The 19,743-nt window shown below is 37.4% G+C and overlaps 1 protein-coding gene across 3 annotated transcripts; it reads left to right on the forward strand.

Annotated features, from left to right (window-relative positions):
- Positions 1 to 5: 5 nt before the first annotated feature.
- Positions 6 to 18,699, forward strand: RCHY1 (ring finger and CHY zinc finger domain containing 1). 3 transcript variants are annotated; one of them, XM_059159055.1, is made up of 9 exons: positions 6 to 164; positions 5,322 to 5,441; positions 5,682 to 5,797; positions 10,980 to 11,058; positions 13,668 to 13,712; positions 15,231 to 15,289; positions 15,373 to 15,399; positions 16,433 to 16,553; positions 18,026 to 18,699. In XM_059159055.1, the coding sequence occupies exons 1-9, from the start codon at positions 75 to 77 to the stop codon at positions 18,152 to 18,154; spliced, it is 786 nt and encodes a 261-aa protein (XP_059015038.1). In that variant the 5' UTR covers positions 6 to 74; the 3' UTR covers positions 18,155 to 18,699. The 3 variants fall into 3 exon arrangements, with proteins under 3 accessions (XP_059015038.1, XP_059015039.1, XP_059015040.1); XM_059159056.1 differs by lacking the exons at positions 5,322 to 5,441; positions 5,682 to 5,797 and having other exon boundaries at positions 41 to 164; XM_059159057.1 differs by lacking the exons at positions 6 to 164; positions 5,322 to 5,441 and having other exon boundaries at positions 5,682 to 5,793.
- The last annotated feature ends 1,044 nt before the right edge of the window (positions 18,700 to 19,743 follow it).

The raw sequence follows: 19,743 nt of genomic DNA on the forward strand, positions 1-19,743 counted from the left end.
GTGACGCTACTTCTCTGGGCGTGGTTTTCGTCCTGCGTGGGGGGGTTCGCGGAGTTTGAGGGGAGGTGGCAGAGATGGCGGCCTCGGCGCGGGAAGATGGCGCCCGCGGCCAAAAGCAAGGGCGGCGGGGCTGCGAGCACTATGACAGAGGCTGTCTCCTGAAGGTGACGACTTCAGTGGGCTCTTCCTTGACAAGCTTCCGCGGGGCCGGGTGGGCGGGGGCGGAGTGGGCCAGGCGGTTAGGCTTGGGCTTGAGTTAGCGGCTAAGCTGTTGGTCCGTCTGCCTTCTTCACCTCGAGTTGGGTTCTTGCTGTGGAGAACGTTTTGGCAAGACGACCTCCCCCACCTTTTCCCTGCTTTACACGTCGTGAGCAAAGCTCTCTGCTCGGGGAAGAACGTGGGCTTGCACATGGCTCCCTTCATCGGTGCGTTTCTGTAGTCTTTTGCTACAGTAAGTAGACAGAGGCCGCCCCGGGCCTGGGCTGGCTTTCGGCCAGGGGGACTCTCAGGTGTGTGATGAGATCATGGAAGACGGAGAAGTGAGTGGAGGATCGGAATAGGATTTCAGCTCCTAAGTGAGTAAGTTGTACAGCTCGCCAGCTGCATTTCAGAGTCAGCGAGAATGCCGAAGCCTGCCGGGAGAATGTTTCTGTGGACGAGGAGGACAGCCATGGAATTGCCACTAGGTAGCTTCTGTGGAGCCAAGTGCCCAGTATGCATGTATTGTGAGTTTTGCTGTTTACTTTGAGGAAAATTGCTAGTCAGTCTAGAGCGTTGTAACTTGGCACCCATCCAGTTAAAGTTTCCTGATTTTGTTGTTGCTGCAAGAAGCCATTTAAAGATTTTACTTAGAAAGTTTGAGCTTTGGAGTCCCACAGCCCTAACCCCCACATCTAGCTCTGACCCTTGATAGGTCAGTGCTTTTGAGCAAGTGCTCCATTTGTGAAATAGGGTGACAGTAGTTCCTGTTTCATTTTAAAAAAAGAAAGAAAGAAAGAAAGAAAGAAAAAGTATGAGGCCTGTAAGGACAACTTAGAGCCTTCTTTTTAGGCCAGCCTTGGTGAACATTCCTCCACTGCACTGGGTGAAGCTCTTTCAAGGTTAGGGGTTCACCGAGTGTTGTGTAAGCGAACTGAATGCTATCCTTACGATTCCATTTCCACTGGTATGTTTTGTTACTCTTTGAAACTCGATAACTGGAGCTGAATTCAACTTGTTGGCCCTTTCCCCCAGGAAACCACATAAGTGTGTCTGTGTTTCATAGTGCTGAGGTATTTGACCCTGAGTATCAAATACTTTTTTGCCTTCTCCCTCCTTCTTCCTTGAATACCAGAAGCCAAATGAAGAGTTTTGAGGAGGAAGTAATCAACTAAATCAAATGCTGCTGTTGGAGTAAGATAAGAAGTGAAAATTGACCTTTAAATTTGGCAAGGAGGTCACTGGTGATCTTGACAAGAGACGTTTCAGTGGAGCAATTGGGACAAAGCCTCATTGGAGTGGATTTGAGAGAGATTGAGAGTAGTGGAACTGGAAGTAGCCTTCATAGACAATTCGTAGAGTTTTGCTGTAAATAAAAGAAGGAAAAAAAAAAAGTCTAGTTGCTGAGAGATGTGGGATCATGAGATTTTTTTTCCCTTTAAAATTGGGAGGTATTACGGCATGTTCACATATTGGAAATAACCCAGTGAGAACTTTTTTTTGTTTTTTAAAGATTTTGTTTATTTGTAAGAGAGAGTGCGAGTGCACAAGCAGGAGGAGGTGCAGGCAGAGGAAGAAGCTTCTGGCTGAGCAAGGAGCCTTTTGCAGCACTTTATTGGAGGACCCTGGGATCATTGTCTGAGCCGAAGACAGGCACTTAACTGATTGAGCCACTCGTGTCCCATGAAGTGAGAACATTTTATAATGCAGGAGGGAAAGAAAAAACTGTAGGAGCATTTATTGCTCTTAAGTAATCAAAGAAAAGTTGGGATCCAGTGCACAAGTGGAGGAGTTGGGCTTAGAGAAAAATATGTATTAGGTACATTTGCAAGTAGGTTGATAGAGTTTGTGAGAAAATGTTTTCTTTGATTATTTCTGTTTAATAGATAATGAGCAGAGTGTAAGGGTGGAGGAAAAGGTTTAAAGAGAGGAGATGTGAAATAATCATTTAGATTTTAGGTCCTAGACTAGAAAAATGAGGGAATCGACTAGGGCAATATAATAAAAACCCACTTTTTTTTTTTTTTTTAAAGATTTTTATTTATTTGACAGATAGAGATCACAAGTAGGCAGAGAGATAGGCAGAAAGAGGGGGAAGCAGACTCCTCGCCGAGTGGAGAGCCTGATGCGGGGCTCTATCCCAGGACCCTGGGATCATGACCTGAGCCGAAGGCAGAGGCATTAACCCACTGAGCCACCCAGGCACCCCAAAACCCACTTTTTAATTAGTGATCATGACTTAAAAGTGAGACTAGTGTGAAAATTCTTATTCAGCTATGTCTGACTATTCCTACACAGGAGAGAATTGGATTTAACCAGACTTGGAGTTTTGGTTAGGAGAGTATGTAGAGGAAGAGAAAAGGAAAGAATTAGAGTATGTGCAAGGGAGGCATTGAAGTGAGTTGGAAAGAGAAGGGGTAGTGGTTAGAGAATTTCATACATGAACTTATGATATAAACAAGATTTAGTTCTTGTTTTAGAGCATGGTTCTCAAAGTGTGATGAATGGAACCCCCCCCCCCCCCCACCCCGGTGATTTCTGAGGCACTTGCAGGGGATCCTTGGGGTCAAAACTACTTTCTAATACTAAGGTTTTGTCTTTTTCAGTGTGTGCAAAAGCAGTTATTAAAACTGCTGGCATCTGACCTGTACTATACGTATAGTTTAAAACAGAAGTTTGACTTAAGGTTGTCATTGATAAAACTAAAGCAATAAAGTTACTAATTTTATAAAAATCTCAGCTCTTGAATACATCTTTTTACATGTTTGATGAAATGGAATGTTTTCATCAAGCACTTCTGCATACTAAAATTAGATGGTTGTTGTGAGGAAAGTTCTTATGCAGTTGGATTATGAACTGAACTAGTTTCTCATGTAACAGTTTGTACTTGAAATCTTGTTATTTAGACTTGAGTATTTGGTGGGCACTTTCTTGAAAAGTGAACCATTGAAAAGAAACTGTCATTACAAGGAAAACAATTGACAGTGGTAAAATTCAACCTTTCACATAAAAATTAGAATTTTGAAACTTGTATAAGTTTCTGTGAGCTTAAAAGTGTCCCAATACCTAAAGACTTTGCTGATGAGATTGGTAGTGATGTTAACAAATAATGTTTTTTGTTTTTTTTTTTAATATTGCATGGAAAATGTGTGAACATTTGGAAGAGCTGTAGAACTCAGTGCACTGATATTTTCTGAATGACTAATGCATGGGTAAAAGGTTGATTCGAAGTGCAGGATAGATCAGAGGATTTTGATGCAACAGAGTGAGAAAAGTTCATCAGTACAATTTCAGAGCCCATGTTACAACTGATCATTTATAAGACTTGTCAAGTTTTGGTGTAGTATCAGAGAAGAGTATCCATAATTCTATGTAAAGTCTATTAAAATACTCCTCCCTTTTCCAACTATGTATTTGTGGGAGTCCAAAGTTTCTTCATATACTTCATCTAAACCGATTGAATACGGAAGTTGAAGCAGAAATGAAAATCCAGCTATTTTGGGGGAAACTAGTTATTTTTCATTAAAATATGTCATTTACATTAACATGTAATGGGTTTGTTACTATTTTTAAAAGAAGTAATATTTTAAAAAACTTTTCAGTTTTATAGTATGGTGTCAGTGGAGGTAATTCACATAATCAGAAGGTCATTGAGATCCTCAAATTTTTTTTTTTTAATTTATTTGACAGAGATCACAAGTAGGCAGAGAGGCAGGCAGAGAGAGTGAAGGAAGCAGGCTCCCTACTGAGCAGAGAGCCCGACACGGGGCTCTATCCCAGGACCCTGAGATCATGACCTGAGCCGAAGGCAGAGGCTTAACCCACTGAGCCACCCAGGCGCCCCTCTTCAACAATTTTTAAGAGTGTAAAGGGGTCCTGAGACCAAAACATTTGGGAACCCCTGTTCTGTGGTATGATTGTGAGAATATTTGGCTGAGTAGGGTTGAAGGACGAGGCCACTGGAAGTGAGAAAGTCAAGGAATTGAGGGTGGTTGTGCAGATCACTAAGATTTAGGATGAGAGTAGTTGTTGGGAGAGAAAGGGTACCAGTTGAGTGTTAAAATCTTTAAGGAGTGAACTCTGTTGTGGTAAATTATCATAAGAAATCTTCAGAAATGAGTGAATTTGGAAGGTCACAGTATCCTGGAAAGTACTGGGTTAACTTACTGGCTTAGAAACTTCTTGAGGTACTAGTTAGAATAAAGTTAAGCTACTAAGGGTAACAAAAAAACCAACAGTAATGTGGGTTAAAGAATTAAGAGTTTATTTTTTCCCACCTAACAGTTTCAAGGTGAATTATCCAGTTTGGCGATGAGACTGATCCACATGATCACTCCAGGGACAAGTTTTTCCCATTGTATTATTTTGCCATGTTTTAGGGCATACAGTCATCCGCTGGGTTGCTGTCATGTCCAGGTTTCATCTGATGGAAAAGGGAAAGGGAGCATGGAGGAGGAGGCGTGCCCAGTTTCTTAATACTCAGGCCCAGGAGTGGCACTGATTTCTTCTGCTCATTTCCTTTTGGTAAGAACTTAGTCATTTGGCCACAGCTGAAATCAAAGAAGTCTGGGAACTGTAGTATAGCTGGGCAATCATGTGTCCAGGAAGAAGGAGAGAAAAGATTTTGGCAGTCTGCCACTCTTGAAAACAAGGGCTATCTCTTAAATTTATTCTGTCTTCTAAAATGTCAAGGATATAGTTGATGATTAATAAACACGAGTGAATTAAAATATAATCTTTATTATAGTTAATGTTTAAAGGTTGAAGTAGGTAAATGACTTTATCTGGAAATGTCTCAGAAGAAGTTGCCTGCCTGCCGTTTAGGCTGAGGATGAGTTTAGGGTGTTGTGTGATTAGTTCTTCTGTCTGTGGGTGTCCATTCTTCATAATTCTTTAATATTTAAGGACCAGATTATGTTAAACTTGATGTAGGTAGACATAGATGTTGAGGGGGAATAGTTAAAATATGCTAAGGAATAGTGAAAAGTTATGTTTAGGATCAGTTTATAAACTGATTGATTAGTTGTATTCTTTGACTTTATTCCAGGAGGAGGAAGAAAAATTTTTTTTTTGCATTATGAACTTAATCTTTTCTTATACCTCTTTTTCCCTCTGGGCATTAGGCACCTTGCTGTGATAAACTTTATACTTGTCGGTTGTGTCATGATAGCAACGAAGATCATCAGCTAGATCGCTTTAAAGTAAAGGAAGTGCAGTGCATAAACTGTGAAAAAATTCAGCACGTAAGATTTTATCATATTTCTGTTTTCTTTTTAAAAAATGTTAAGATGATTTACAAAATTGATCAAGAGTATGCAAATAAGACTTATTTAACTCTAAGCAGTATCGTTGGTTTAAATGTTTAAATGTTTAAAACCTTGTAAGATTCTGCGTATCTTGTAACAAATTGTGGATATTCAAATAATAATAGAAAATGTTTTGGTAAATTTAATTTAATTTTTAATTACATGTGTCTGTTTTAGGCCCAACAGACTTGCGAAGAATGTAGCACATTGTTTGGGGAATATTATTGCAGTATATGCCATCTCTTTGACAAAGACAAGAAACAGTATCATTGTGAAAACTGTGGAATTTGTAGGTACTGTATGTAAAATGATCTTTTATGATTATTTTTAATGTACCTGAGCAATAATAGTCTTTAAAATCAGTTTTGTTGGGGTTAATTTGCATCTCATAAAATGCATTTATTTTAAGTTTTCAGTTCAGTAAGTGTGACAAATATATATAATCGTGTTACTACCAACACAATAAACATTAAAAACATTTCTGGTATTCTAAAAAAATTTTTCATGTCTCCTTTGTAGTAATAATTTAATTAGCCCACCAGTTATTGTATGGCTATTTAAAAATATAACTTTTGGATATAAAACATGCTTTTATATGAAGTGTTTCGTAGGCAACTGAAGTAGAAAATTAGGGTGGACTTTACTTTTCTAAAAATCAGTTTTTAAAAGCATTTTCAAAGTATAGGCTGATTTTATAAAAATTGGAAAACATTAAAAAGTGGAAAGAACAAAAGAAACCTATAGTCCAGTCTCTCACTGATACGCTACTATTGACATGCCGTATGTAGGAGTTTTTCTTTTTAAAAACCCTGAAGTATTAGATATATACAAAAGCACATACGTAGCATAACATGTTATAAAGTATACTGATACAGTAAGTCACTTATTTTAAGAAATCGAATGTTACCAATACCGTTGAAGCTCCAAGATTCATTCCATTTATCCAATTAAAGATTGAGATGATTATTCGTCTTCTATTTTGTTTTCCCTAACACTCTGGCTCCTAGCACATGGTTCCTCATGGGGCTTGACTTAAAGCCAGGGTTGGTTACCAGGGCATCTCTGGTGGTGGGACCTGCTCTCCAGTTTTTTGCCTCCCTAGCAGAGAGATTGCCAGAGGGTTTACTTGGTTTCCTACCCCGTTACCTACTGCTTGCTGCTTGGCTCCTTAGCTTTTAATAGACTAGTGTGGACTCCAAGTTGCCTCAGGGTATTTCCCTGCTCTCTGGGATGTTGACCCTTTAGGCCCTTAGTTGTTCTTTATTGCTGTTATAGGGCTTGTTTTCTTTGAATCTAGCCTCTGTAGTTGTCGGTGGGAGCTTTGGTCCTAAACAGGCCACTTTTATCTTTGTGGAGTGGAGGTTTACAATATATGTTCAGGTTTGCTTATTTTTAAACTCACATTCTATTTATTCTTCTGTGGCTTTTTTTTTTTTTTTTTTTAACAAAACCTTGTTTCTGGGGTTCATCCTGTTTGATTCATGAGCTCCAGTTCATTTTTACTGTTATATTGAGTTATTTTGTATGTCAGATCTGCCCAGTTTTTAATTACCACTATTAGAACAAAGGAATAAACACATTTTATGGTTAATTTATTGACTTTCAAGTAGTTGAGACTGCAGAATAGGTAGACATCTCATCTTACCCTATATATATTAAGCTTTATGAAATTAAGATGTTTTCAAATTCTAAATTCCTATACCTGGTAAATACTGAGATTCATGAGATCAAGGTATTTTCAAACTTTAAATTTGTATACCTGGGAGTGCCATGTATACAGTAGGTGCTTAGTAATGTGTAGGTTGTGTATCTTCGGCAAAATATTTTTAGTGTTATGATTTCCATCTGTATATGAGGAAAATTTGTCATCAACATTTAGCATCTAAGTATATTTTTAAATCCTTTTACAAACAACAGAATATTTTTTATTGTTTGTATAATTTATGTATTTATTATGAATGACAAAGTAGTGAAGAACAGCTTCATTAGAAATTTTAGTAAGAATTTAAATGTCGCAAATCTAAATTTTGATTCCATATTTTTCTAGTACTAAATTTGGCAATATCCTTCGAATGTAGCTATTTCCTGGTTGTTTGTCATGCATAAATCTGACACACGTCCTTCTTGTAATAACTGATTCTAGGTTTTAGATACAATTCTAGTAGGCTCTAGTTTGTAATTACTTTAATTTACAGGCCTGTACATTTTTTCACGTCCTGCATGCATACCATCAAAAGATATTGATTGCAGATCTCAAGTACACCGCTAATAGGTTCTGGCTTATCATTACTTCTGTTTATGCATTGTCAAATTCAATGTTTTTGAAGCCTTTGAGAGCTCATAATTGTATCTAAAGGTGACTATCCAGACTGGAATGAACTCATAGAGGTAGCTCATCACATTAAATAAAATGCTCCTGAATTTAAAAAAAAAAAAAAAAAGGTGACTATCTTTTTAGTTTCAATATAACAAAATTTTATTTACTTTTAGATTTATAAACACCTTATTTAGAATGATCAATCTTATAATTTTTTTCACTTTTTACATCATCTGTTTTCTTCAAGATACTTTTTTTTTTTTTTAAAGATTTTTATTTGAGAGGGAGAGTAAGCGAGAGAGAGAGAGAGAGAGAGCGCGAGCGCGCACACATGGGGGGAGGGGCAACGGGAGAGGGAGAAGCTGATTCCTAGATGAGCCCGGAGCCCACTGAGGGGCTTGATCGGAGGATCCCAGGACCGTGACCTGAGCTGAAGGCAGGAGCTTAAAGGACGTCGCCACCCAGGCGCCTCCCTTCCACATACTTTATACACATACTTCCCGTTCAACATTTCTCCATTTAGGAGCCATACCACGTAAATTTTGGTGTATAAACTTTATAAAAGATGGAAGAGTGCTGTTACAACCTTTTGGCAAAATGGGATGGTCTAGTTTCATGTAACAAAATACTGTGAATTGAAGTTCCTCCTAGTGAATGACCAGGTGAAGAATCCATTTTTCTTTTTTTTTTAAAGGTAGTCTTGCTTTTTTTGTTTTTAAAGATTTTATTTATTTATTTGACAGACAGAGATCACAAATAGGCGGAGAGGCAGGCAGAGAGAGAGGAAGGGAAGTAGGTTCCTGGTGAGCAGAGAGCCCGATGCAGGGCTCGATCCCAGGACCCTGAGATCATGACCTGAGCCGAAGGCAGAGGCTTTAACCCACTGAGCCACCCAGGCGCCCCCATTTTTTTTTTTTTTTTCCCTTAGAAGTACATTGTTCAGAGGCACCTGGTTGGCTCAGTTGGTTGAACATTCAACTCTTGATTTTGGCTCAGGTCATGATTTCGGGGTCGTGAGATTGAGTCCTGCGTCAGGCTCCATGCTCAGCAGGAGTCTGCTGGAGATTCTCTCTCTCCCTCTTCCTTTGCTTCTCCCCCATACTCAGTCACTTCTCACGCTCTCTCTAAAATAAAAATAAATCTTAAAAACAAACAAACAAACAAACATTGTTCATTCATTTTCTTGTGAGGCCTTCATCTAGTGTGTATTACAGACAGATGATTATGATCACTTCAGGTAGGGATTTTAGGTGGCATTGTGTCTATTGTCCTTGTTCAGAAATCCTTGGAACATCTTTGTACAGTTCTTTCAGAGTGCCTATGGCACACTGAAAATTCACTCCCCTTGTGGATTTTCAGAGGTATCATTTATTATTATTTTATTAAAGCTTGCTAAAAGATACTGGGGGTGGGGGTGCCTGGGTGGCTCAGTTGGTTAAGCATTCACCTCTTGATTTCAGCTCAGGTCGTGCTCTCAGGGCTATGAGATCAAGCCCTGTGTCGGGCTCCCTGCTGGGTGTGGAGCCTGCTTAAAATTCTCTTTCTCCTTCTGTCATTCCCCTGTTCCCTCTCCCTCTCTGAAAAAGATAATTGGGAGCAAAATCTATTAAATAAGATTGGCAAACACTGTTTAGTCAGAAATGACATAGGCGTTAGAAAATGTTAATTTATCTAAACAATAAAAATATCAAAAGACAATTCAAAGATGTTTCTGCAGTAGCAGTGTCATTGGAAACTCTTTACCCTTTCATGACGACATTTAAAAAAAAATCACGTCATTTGAGTGTATGAATTAAAAATTTTTGCTTAAATATCAGTGTTTTTATTTTGTAGTTGAACCTTCTTTGATACTCTTTTACAACGAGTCCCCTTTTGGATATTAATGACAACTTTTTTGTCTCAAGTATATTATGAAACTTAGTTATTGCTTTTAGTCCATTTAAGAAATCTGCAAAGTAAAGGTGATCAGATTTCTCCTGCTGGTGCTTGGTACTTACAACACCTCTAAGCTTGACTCTGGTCTCTGGGCTTGAAAATTATTGTCTTTAGGCAATAATCACTAAAGGAAATCCGTGCTTCTTACAGAGTTTAGTAATAATATTAATCCTGATTTTCTATTTTAAAATAGCTCCATGATAGTTAGATAATCTTTTGACTGTGGCAGTTATTCTTTCAAAGAGTGACATGCCCTAAAAACAGGGTTTCACTTTTTCCTTAATTAGAGGCAGACATCCAACACTGAGTTTTTTGGCAATGGGTCCGTATATCCTTACTGAAGTGTGCTAGAATGAGCTTTTCTTCTTCTTCTTTTTTTTTTTAAATGGGGAAATAGAATTTCTTATTGTTATTAAATAAGCGCCAGGATACTTAACCATGAGAGTATGATATGGCAAATGTGGTTTTGGTGTTATGATTTCTGCTCTTAAAAAATGTTTTAGTCCTTTGACTGTATAGTTTCAGTTTTAGAAATCTTATAAAAATTTTCAACAGATGACTAAGTGATGTCTGTGTAAGCATATTGCTTGCTTGCTTGATTTTACTTTTATTTGTCTGAGAGAGAGAGCACAAGCAGGGGCAGAGAGAGAGGAAGCAGCAGACTCCCTACTGGACAGGGAGCCCGATGTGGGACTCAATCCCAGAATGCTGGGATCTTGACCTAAGCTGAAGGCAGACTTAACTGAGTGAGCCACCCAGGCTCACTGCATAAGCACATTTATTTTATGTCATTATATTATATTCAAGGTACTAAATTATATATGGGAATACTTTCACAAATTATGATTTATTCATACAATGTAATACTGTGTTCTGAAGAGGAATGAAGTGGTCTAGACAGAATAATCTTTAGGATATGTTCAGTGAAAAAAAGTCACAGAACAGAATGTATAGAAAGAATCCATTTATGTAAAAAATAAAACCCAAAGGGTGTGTGTGTGTATGTGTTGTGTATTCACTTTTATAGAAAAAACCCAAGTAGATACCATTGTGTTTATAGTGCTTACATTTGAGGAGTGATTTTGGGGAGGTGGGGGTTTACCCCATGTTCTTCATTGTGAATTGAACTAACTTTACAGTGAAATTAAACTTATGTAAAAATGAGTAAATTACCATTGTAGTAAAAATGAACCTAATTTTTTTGGCTTTTACATAATTTTTAGGATTGGTCCAAAGGAAGACTTTTTCCACTGTTTGAAATGTAACTTATGCCTAGCTATGAATCTCCAAGGAAAGCACAAGGTATATACTTAAGTTTGCATAATTTAAAAAGTATTATATTGTGTTTGAAAACGAGCTTAAATCCTAATATGTTTCGAAGCATGCTAATTTTCAGATATTACCAGGTTCAACTATGGTGCTTTTTATTTTTGAGCATTATTAAGTAGGTGTTCTAAGATCTATGCCTCAGAATATCTGAGCTACAATTCTTTTTCTTCTGTATTGTGTGTGTGTGTGTGTGTGTGTGTATGTATGATCTATTTATTTATTTAAGAGAGCACACAAGCAGAGGGAGGGGTAGAGGGAGGGGGAAGAATCTCAAGTAGACTCTGTGCTAAGCACAGGGCCCGACATGGGGCTCAATTCCAGGCTTGATCCCAGGACCCTGAGATCATGACCTGAACCAAAATCAGGAGTTGGATGCTTAAGTGAGCCACCCAGGCTCCCTATAGTGTGTAAGAATACTTTTATCAGTTACTGGTGTAATGTTGACAACTTCTAAGTAAGTTTATGGATTTATCTCATTGGTACTGGTGTTAAGAATAAGTAAAAATGAGGGGCGCCTGGGTGGCTCAGTGGGTTAAAGCCTCTGCCTTCAGCTCAGGTCATGATCCCAAGGTCCTGGGATCGAGCCCCTCATCGGGCTCTCTGCTCGGCAGGGAACCTGCTTCCCTCTCTTTCTCTGCCTGCCTCTTTGCCTACTTGTGATCTCTGTCAAAAAAATAAATAAAATCTGGGGCGCCTGGGTGGCTCAGTGGGTTGGGCCTCTGCCTTCGGCTCAGGTCATGATCCCAGGGGCCTGGGATCGAGTCCCGAGTTGGGCTCTCTGCTCAGCAGGGAGCCTGCTTCTCCTCATCTCTCTCTCTGTCTGTCTCTCTGCCTATTTGTGATCTCTCTGTCAAATAAATAAATAAAATCTTAAAAAATAAATAAATAAAATCTTAAAAAAAAAAAAAAAAAGAGACGCCTGCGCGGCTCATTTGGTTAAGCATCCGCCTTCAGCTCAGCTCATCATCCCAGGGTCCTGGGATCAAGCACTGCATTGGTCTCCTTGCTCAGCGGGGAGACTGCTTCTCCCTCTCCTTCTGCTACTCCCCCTGCTTGTGCTCTTTTGCTCTCTGTCAAATAAATAAGAAATCTTAAAAAAAAAGAATAACTAAAATTGCATAGTAAAGAAGCAATAACAGTGTAACATCATTTCAAGAAAATTCAGAAAATACTTTTGTATTTCCTTTCGTAGTTAGAAATATTTTTAATTTTGGATCTATTAATTATACCGTGATACCAGGCCCTTTAAAATTATTTTTCATTATTTAGAAAAAAATCTTAAAAAAATCAGATTAGAGAGACTAATGAGGATTTTTTTCCATTAAGTTTTTTATTTTAATTTGATATAGTTAACATTAATGAGAATTTTTAAATAAATGCTGGCCTCAAATTGTCAGGTGTTAAGAGAAGTTGAAATGAATAATGAGCATTTGAGATATGGTGACAAGGTATAAGGGAAAAAGAATGGGGCTGAGTAAAGATGACTCTTGTTTTAATGTATTTGATTAATAGACTGTGAATTTGCTGGAATTAAAAGATTGAGTTTGGTTTTATGGACTTGAGTTGGGGGATGGTAGCTGTGTGGTCTTTCAAAAACTATATGTATGTTTTCTCTTATGGTATCTTCTTTGTCAGTTATTTTTTTTATTGTCTGTATTTTAGTAAATGGTCCTGTCATCTACTCAAGTGCTCACTTTAAAAACCTGGGCATCTTCCGTGGGGTGGTGCTTCCCCTTACCTTCCCGCCTTTATTTGTCCTGTCTTACTAAGTGAAGAGCTCTGGTATGGGCCAAGCCTGTTGGAGCTCAAATGCACTTCCACCTCTTATTAGTATGTGACTTTGGAAGTTACTGAGCCTTCTCTAGGCCTCACATACCTCATCTGTAAAATGGGGTAATAATTGTGCCTGCATTTATAGCAGGTACACTGTGAGACATGGTTGAGCTGATACAGGTAGTGTACTTAATAGATGGCATGTGGTAAATTTCAATAATGTGAACTGTTATCATTGTCAGTACTCTTAAGTAGCTTTGGAAATACATGTAAAGTAGAGTCCAGACATAATCTCTCTGTATCTTTGGTAAATCTCGATTCACTGATTTTCTTTATTTGTAAAATGAAGATAATTTGAACAATTAAGATGTATTTTTTTTAAAAGATTTTATTTATTTATTTGACAGAGAGAGATCACAAGTAGGCAGAGAGGCAGGCAGAGAGAGAGAGAGAGGAGGAAGCAGGCTCCCTGCTGAGCAGAGAGCCCGATGCAGGGCTCGATCCCAGGACCCTGAGATCATGACCTGAGCCGAAGGCAGCGGCTTAACCCACTGAGCCACCCAGGCGCCCCGAACAATTAAGATGTATTGAGTAATTTCATTGTTTTAGGTAATATGCAAAGCCTGAAATAGCTGTATGAATTAACTGTTCAGTTCTTGTCTGACATTGAAGAGACATGCGTTAATATTAATTATTAGCTTTAATAAGTTAGTATCATTGTTTTCTTTATCATTAGTTTTTATTAATATGTATACTTGTCATTTCCATCTAGTTAAGCTTTTAGTAACTTGAGTTTCTCTTTTAAACAGTGTATTGAAAATGTTTCCAGGCAGAATTGTCCAATATGTTTGGAGGTAAGCTTAAAATATTACTTGCTTTGGAAATATTCCCTCTTTTTTTTTTTTTTTTTAATTACATTCAATTTACTCTCCAGAAAACCCGAGGACATCTAAAGAGAGAGAAATAATATTCTCTTAACAAATGTCATGTTGAATTTGTAATTAAGTGGTGCCTGCCTGGCTCAGTCTGTGGAGATGCAAGTCTTGATATCAGCGTCGCGAGTGTAAGCCCCATGTTGGGCGTGGAGCCTCCATAAAAAAATTACAGTAAATTCGGGAATAGCAAATTTGTGAGGTGTTATTAACTTTAAAAGATACTCCAATTTTTAAAAAATTTATTTTCAGCATAACAGTATTCAGTATTTTTTCACCACCCCCAGTGCTCCATGCAATCGGTGCCCTCTATAATACCCACCACCTGGTACCCCGAACTCCCACCCCCCGCCCCTTCAAACCCCTCAGATTGTTTTTCAGAGTCCATAGTCTCTCATGGTTCATTTCCCCTTCCAATTTCCCCCAACTCCCTTCTCTCTAACTCCCCTTGTCCTCCATGCTATTTGTTATGCTCCACAAATAAGTGAAACCATATGATAATTGACTCTTTCTGCTTGACTTATTTCACTAAGTATAATCTCTTCCAGTCCCATCCATGTTGCTACAAAAGTTGGGTATTTGTCCTTTCTGATGGAGGCATCATACTCCATAGTGTATATGGACCACATCTTCCTTATCCATTCGTCCATTGAGGGACATCTTGGTTCTTTCCACAGTTTGGTGACCGTGGCCATTGCTTCTATAAACATTGGGGTATAGATGGGCCTTCTTTTCATGATGTCTGTATTTTTGGGGGTAAATACCCAGGAGTGCAATTGCAGAGTCATAGGGAAGTTCTATTTTTAATTTCTTGAGGAATCTCCACACTGTTCTCCAAAGAGACTGCACCAACTAGCATTCCCACCAACAGTGTAAGAGGGTTCCCCTTTCTCCACATCCTCTCCAACACATGTTGTTTCCTGTCTTGTTAATTTTGGCCATTCTAACTGGTGTAAGGTGATTTTTTTTTTTAATGTAAATTCAATTAATTAACTTAAAGTGTATTTTTTGTTTTGGGGTACAGGTCTGTGATTCATCTTATATAATACCTGGTACTCATTACATCACATACCCGCCCCAATGTTCATCACCCAGTTACCCCGTCTCTCCACCCTTCTGCCCTCCACCAACCCTCTGTTTCCTATGATTGAATTTTTTATGGTTTGTCTCCCTCTCTGGTTTCATCTTGTTTCATTGTTTTCGTCTTTTCCCCTATGATCCTCTGCCTTGTTTCTTAAATTTCAGGTATCAGTGAGATCATATGATAGTTGTCTTTTTCTGGTTGACTTACTTTGCTTGGCATAATACCCTCTGGTTCCATCCACATTATTGCAAATGACAAGGTTTCATTTTTTTTGCAAATAGTCCCTCTTGAATTTAAAGTACTTGGATATTTATACTGTCTTCATGCAAACACACTAACATTTATTTCCTTTATAGGACATTCACACATCCCGTGTTGTTGCTCATGTCTTGCCATGTGGACATCTTTTACATAGGTAGAATCATTTTTTTTTCCTCAGAAAATGAAAATAGTGGAGATGCTTTTTGCTTTACTAAAATAGTGTCATTTTTTTTTCAGAACGTGTTATGAAGAAATGTTGAAAGAGTGAGTGTTTGATGGGATTTTTAGAAGTTGTAATTGTAAGATGTCTGATTTTTTTTTTTTTTTTAACTTGTGCTGGGATGTGGAAATGGGCAAATGTTGCTGATATTTACACCTTATTGGCTTGGGAGATATCTTGAGATGGACAGGGTAAATCAATAGTGTTAAATTGGACAAAGCATCGTATGGATATAGGAGTACATCTTTGTCCCCATGCTTGTGTTATGCCTTATCTCATCCTTCAACTTGCAAGAGCTACTTATTCTTTTCTGAGGGGGCACAGGCTCTGCCAAAGGCAATCCATAGAACTGTAAAAATGCTGAGGTATGTCGTTCAAAATTCTGTTAAGTCATTATGTTGGCCCAGGATAATCATCTGCAAAGAAAGCTGGTAACAAGATTATCTAAAGCAGAGACTTTATTGTGGGGGAAGGATGTTAAAATGAAGTGAGAACAGTTAGGAGAGAAGAGACTGTGAATGTATTTTGGTTCTGCAAATTCATAAGCAGAACTTGTATATTAAGAGCCAGGTGGAAATGAATTCTTCAGAATTTTTAGAAAGAATATGATACAGTCTGAATATATTAAGAAATTGAGGTTATTTAGCCAAAAAAAGCAGCTGAACAGGTTTTTAAAAATGTGTTAAATATAGGAGTGCCTGGTTTACTCATTTGGAAGAGCATATGACTCTTGGTCTTGGGTTGTGAGCTCGAGCTCCATGTTGAGTGTAGACATTACTTAAATAAAAAGCTCTCTATAAAAAATGTATTAAATATATTCTACAGAGAATACGGACTAATTCCTTCCCACTTTAGAGAACTGAGGATAAAGAAGGAGGTTTAAAAAACACCATAGGTTACAGGATTTAATTAAAAACTACAGCAAAAAGTTCCCAGGTTTGTAACAGGTGATCTTGAAATACAGAATAGTGCTCTGTTTGGATGGTTTATGTACCAGTTGGCATGCGTCTACTTGTATAGCCGAGTTGATACAGTCCTTGTTTAATGTTTGGAAAATAACCTTTCTGTCTCTTCTAGAGGCTACAGATGTCCATTATGTATGCACTCTGCTTTAGATATGACTCGGTACTGGAGACAGCTGGATGATGAGGTAGCACAGACTCCTATGCCATCAGAATACCAGAACATGACTGTGGATGTGAGTAGAATCAGTGCTTAGAACTTTTGAGATTCCTGGTTGATGTTGTGTTTTTTTTTGCCGTTTTGCTCAAATCTGTCTCAAAAATTCTGCTTTGGCATAGACACCAATGTGATGAAAGGACCAAATAATAGATTTTAGTTACTTTGAATTCAAAAGACCAGACCAAAAAAATACTAAGAATACCTTTATGCAGTTCTTCCCGACACTAGAGGGCAGACAAAAGCTTTATTCTGAATTATTTACATTTTACTCGTCAGAACCAGTCAGTAATGTAACTGAGTAGAGGTGAATTACTGGTCTTACGTTTTATTTTAATGATGTTTTATTTGTAATTATTTTAAATTTTATTTCAGGCATACAGATCTGTTGATTTTTGAAGATTACTTTTGTTTTCTAATGTTCATTACCCTTTTTATTCATGTGGATAATTGAATTGCTAGTAAGGTCAATGAAGGATCACTTTTAAAATCTAACAAATTATGTGGTGTTTTACTGCAGGTTTCAGAGTGCTATGTTCCATGTAGATCATTTTTTCAAATAACAGCTTTATTGAGATATACGTGCCATATAACTCGTCCATTTAAAGTGTGCAATTTAGCACTATTTCGTATATTCTTGGAGTTGTGCAAGCATCATCATCATCAATTTTAGGATCTTTTTATTGCCCCCAAAAGAAATCCCATACCCATTAGCAGCCAGTCCCCAGTCCCCTAGTTCTAAGGCATCACTAATCTTTCTACATTCAGATTATATTCTTAATTATTTTCCAGTTTACAATTTTGAGCAGATTTGGAAGTTTTCTATTTATTATGGTATGACTGTTCTAAAGCTAATGCTTTTCTCGCATAGTAATGCAGTGATCTATTCTCAGGTTAACACCTTTTTTATTTTTGGAGATCTCAGTAGTAGAAGAGATTACTTCCCAAGTGACATCTTATTGTCATTTTAGGGATATGTCAAAAGCTTCTTTTTATTAAATTAGGAACGATTTTTTTAGACTTTAATTCATTCTTGGGGCATTAGAAACTTAGTATATTAAAGAATAAGCAAAAATACTAAAATTTTGTAAAGATTAGTTTTACTAACAAAGATAATTTTACAGGTGTCAAGGAAAAATAAATCATGTATGTTATTTTGAATTCTAAGTGTAGGTGTCAGTCAGATGATGCCTGTGTTAGATTTTTTAGACTAACTGTTCCCAAATTTAGACTGTTTGGGAACAGTTTTAAAATAAGTCTTCTTGACTCAAACCTACACTTCCATTTCTGAATTTAGAACTACCTAAATAGCCTCTTAGAGTTTTCAGGAAACAAATAAAAGGCATTTCTATTTAGGAAAATGTTTAGACTTAGGTATATGTGTTTCAGTTCATTGGTATGATTTTTGAGGAATTGTTTTGAGCAGACAGTGCCATTTTCTATCTATAAAGTTTAATATACTTAATTTGAATTCATTTCTTCACTTTTCAGATTCTCTGCAATGATTGCAATGGGAGATCTACAGTCCAGTTCCATATATTAGGCATGAAATGTAATATTTGTGAATCCTACAATACTGCTCAAGCTGGAGGATGTAGAATTTCACTAGATCAGCAATGACCAGTGTATGCTGCATTGGAAAACTCAGCATTTTCTGATTAGAAAAAGGCTATCTTTAGTATTCTGTTGTCATAATGTGTCAGAATCTATGCATTAGAGTTGATGTGTTTTGTACTAGTGTCACAGCATAAAATCATATTACATGAACTTAAGGATTCAGGGTCTCTTTATAGAATTATCATAGCTTTATATTGGATGAAAGCCACTGTGCTTGTCTTTTGATTGGAGATTCCTTTAGTGTCAGTTGTTTGGAAGCCAATGATGTTTGCCACTGAAATTTATATCCATAGAAGTATATCATACTTCCATGGAACTTTGCTTTAAGTGACACTATGCACGAAGAGTTCATTTCTAGTTCTTCATAGAACTGCACTTATTTCTCAGTATTATTCTTGACTTTTTAAGGGCTGTGCTATAATGAGAAGATGTTCTGTCTTACTGTTGAAATCTTATTACATACTTTAGAATTTTCTAAGGCAGTCCTTGGGATCCTGTAAATGTGAATTTTGATGTAATAACTGCTAATAAAATTATATTGAAACTGTTTTATGGAAAGTTTTTTCCAAGGTTACCTATTTTTGGCTCAACCTGGGCAATATAGTCATATGTATTTCTCTCTGTAAATACAAATATGCATACATATATATGTGTGTATATTTCTATGGAGAAACCTCTTTTTTTTTTTTTTCTTTTGAGGTATTCTTCCATTAGAGTAGTTGGGAAATAAAATAATAGAACTTTCCCAAGCCTTAGGAAAAACCATCAACACTGAAAATAAGTTTGTTTCAGTTTCCCAAAGTTATTCCCAAAATTATTCCTTGAAGGAATAATTCATTTGGTCAGCAAGTATTTAGTGAGTAACTACTATGTGCTGGGTAAGGTTCTAGATAGCTGTGGAGACAACAGTGAACAATATAGATAAAAGTCCCTGGCCTTGTGGTCTTGCCTCATTCCTCATATGCCTCATGACTAGCCTTTTCCTGGCCTTTTTTATGCACAAAATGTTTGTCTTTGGTGGAGTGCGTGGATTCTTTTTCCCCCATAGTGCTTGAGAGTAGGCATGGATGAGTGGAAGGGGCATGGAATATTCCTGGTAAGATCTCTGATTTTAGAATACTTTTTTGGGCTCATGTAATAGAGTTAAATACACCTCTTTTTTTTTTTTTTTTTTTAAATTTCGATCTTCCAGGTGGCCTGGTTTCTTTTCTTTTCTTTCTTTTTTTTTTTAAAGATTTTATTTATTTATTTGACAGAGAGAAATCACAAGTAGATAGAGAGGCAGGCAGAGAGAGAGAGGGAAGCAGGCTCCCTGCTGAGAGCCTGATGCGGGACTTGGACTCTGAGATCATGACCTGAGCCGAAAGCAGCGGCTTAACCCACTGAGCCACCCAGGCGCCCTAAATACACCTCTTAATTCAGGAACAAAATACACAAAAATACTTTGATGGTGCTACAGCTTTTACAGTAGTAATCCAGTATCCAATTTAGCCTGTTTTATAAAGAGCTTTAGGTAAGGAAGTAAAATATGTAGATATCAGTTGATGGGTATTTACTGAACACCATTTTTGTAATTTTGAGCTAGTTGATTT

This window comes from Mustela lutreola, chromosome 1 (assembly GCF_030435805.1).
Source record: "Mustela lutreola isolate mMusLut2 chromosome 1, mMusLut2.pri, whole genome shotgun sequence".
Lineage (NCBI taxonomy): Eukaryota > Metazoa > Chordata > Mammalia > Carnivora > Mustelidae > Mustela > Mustela lutreola.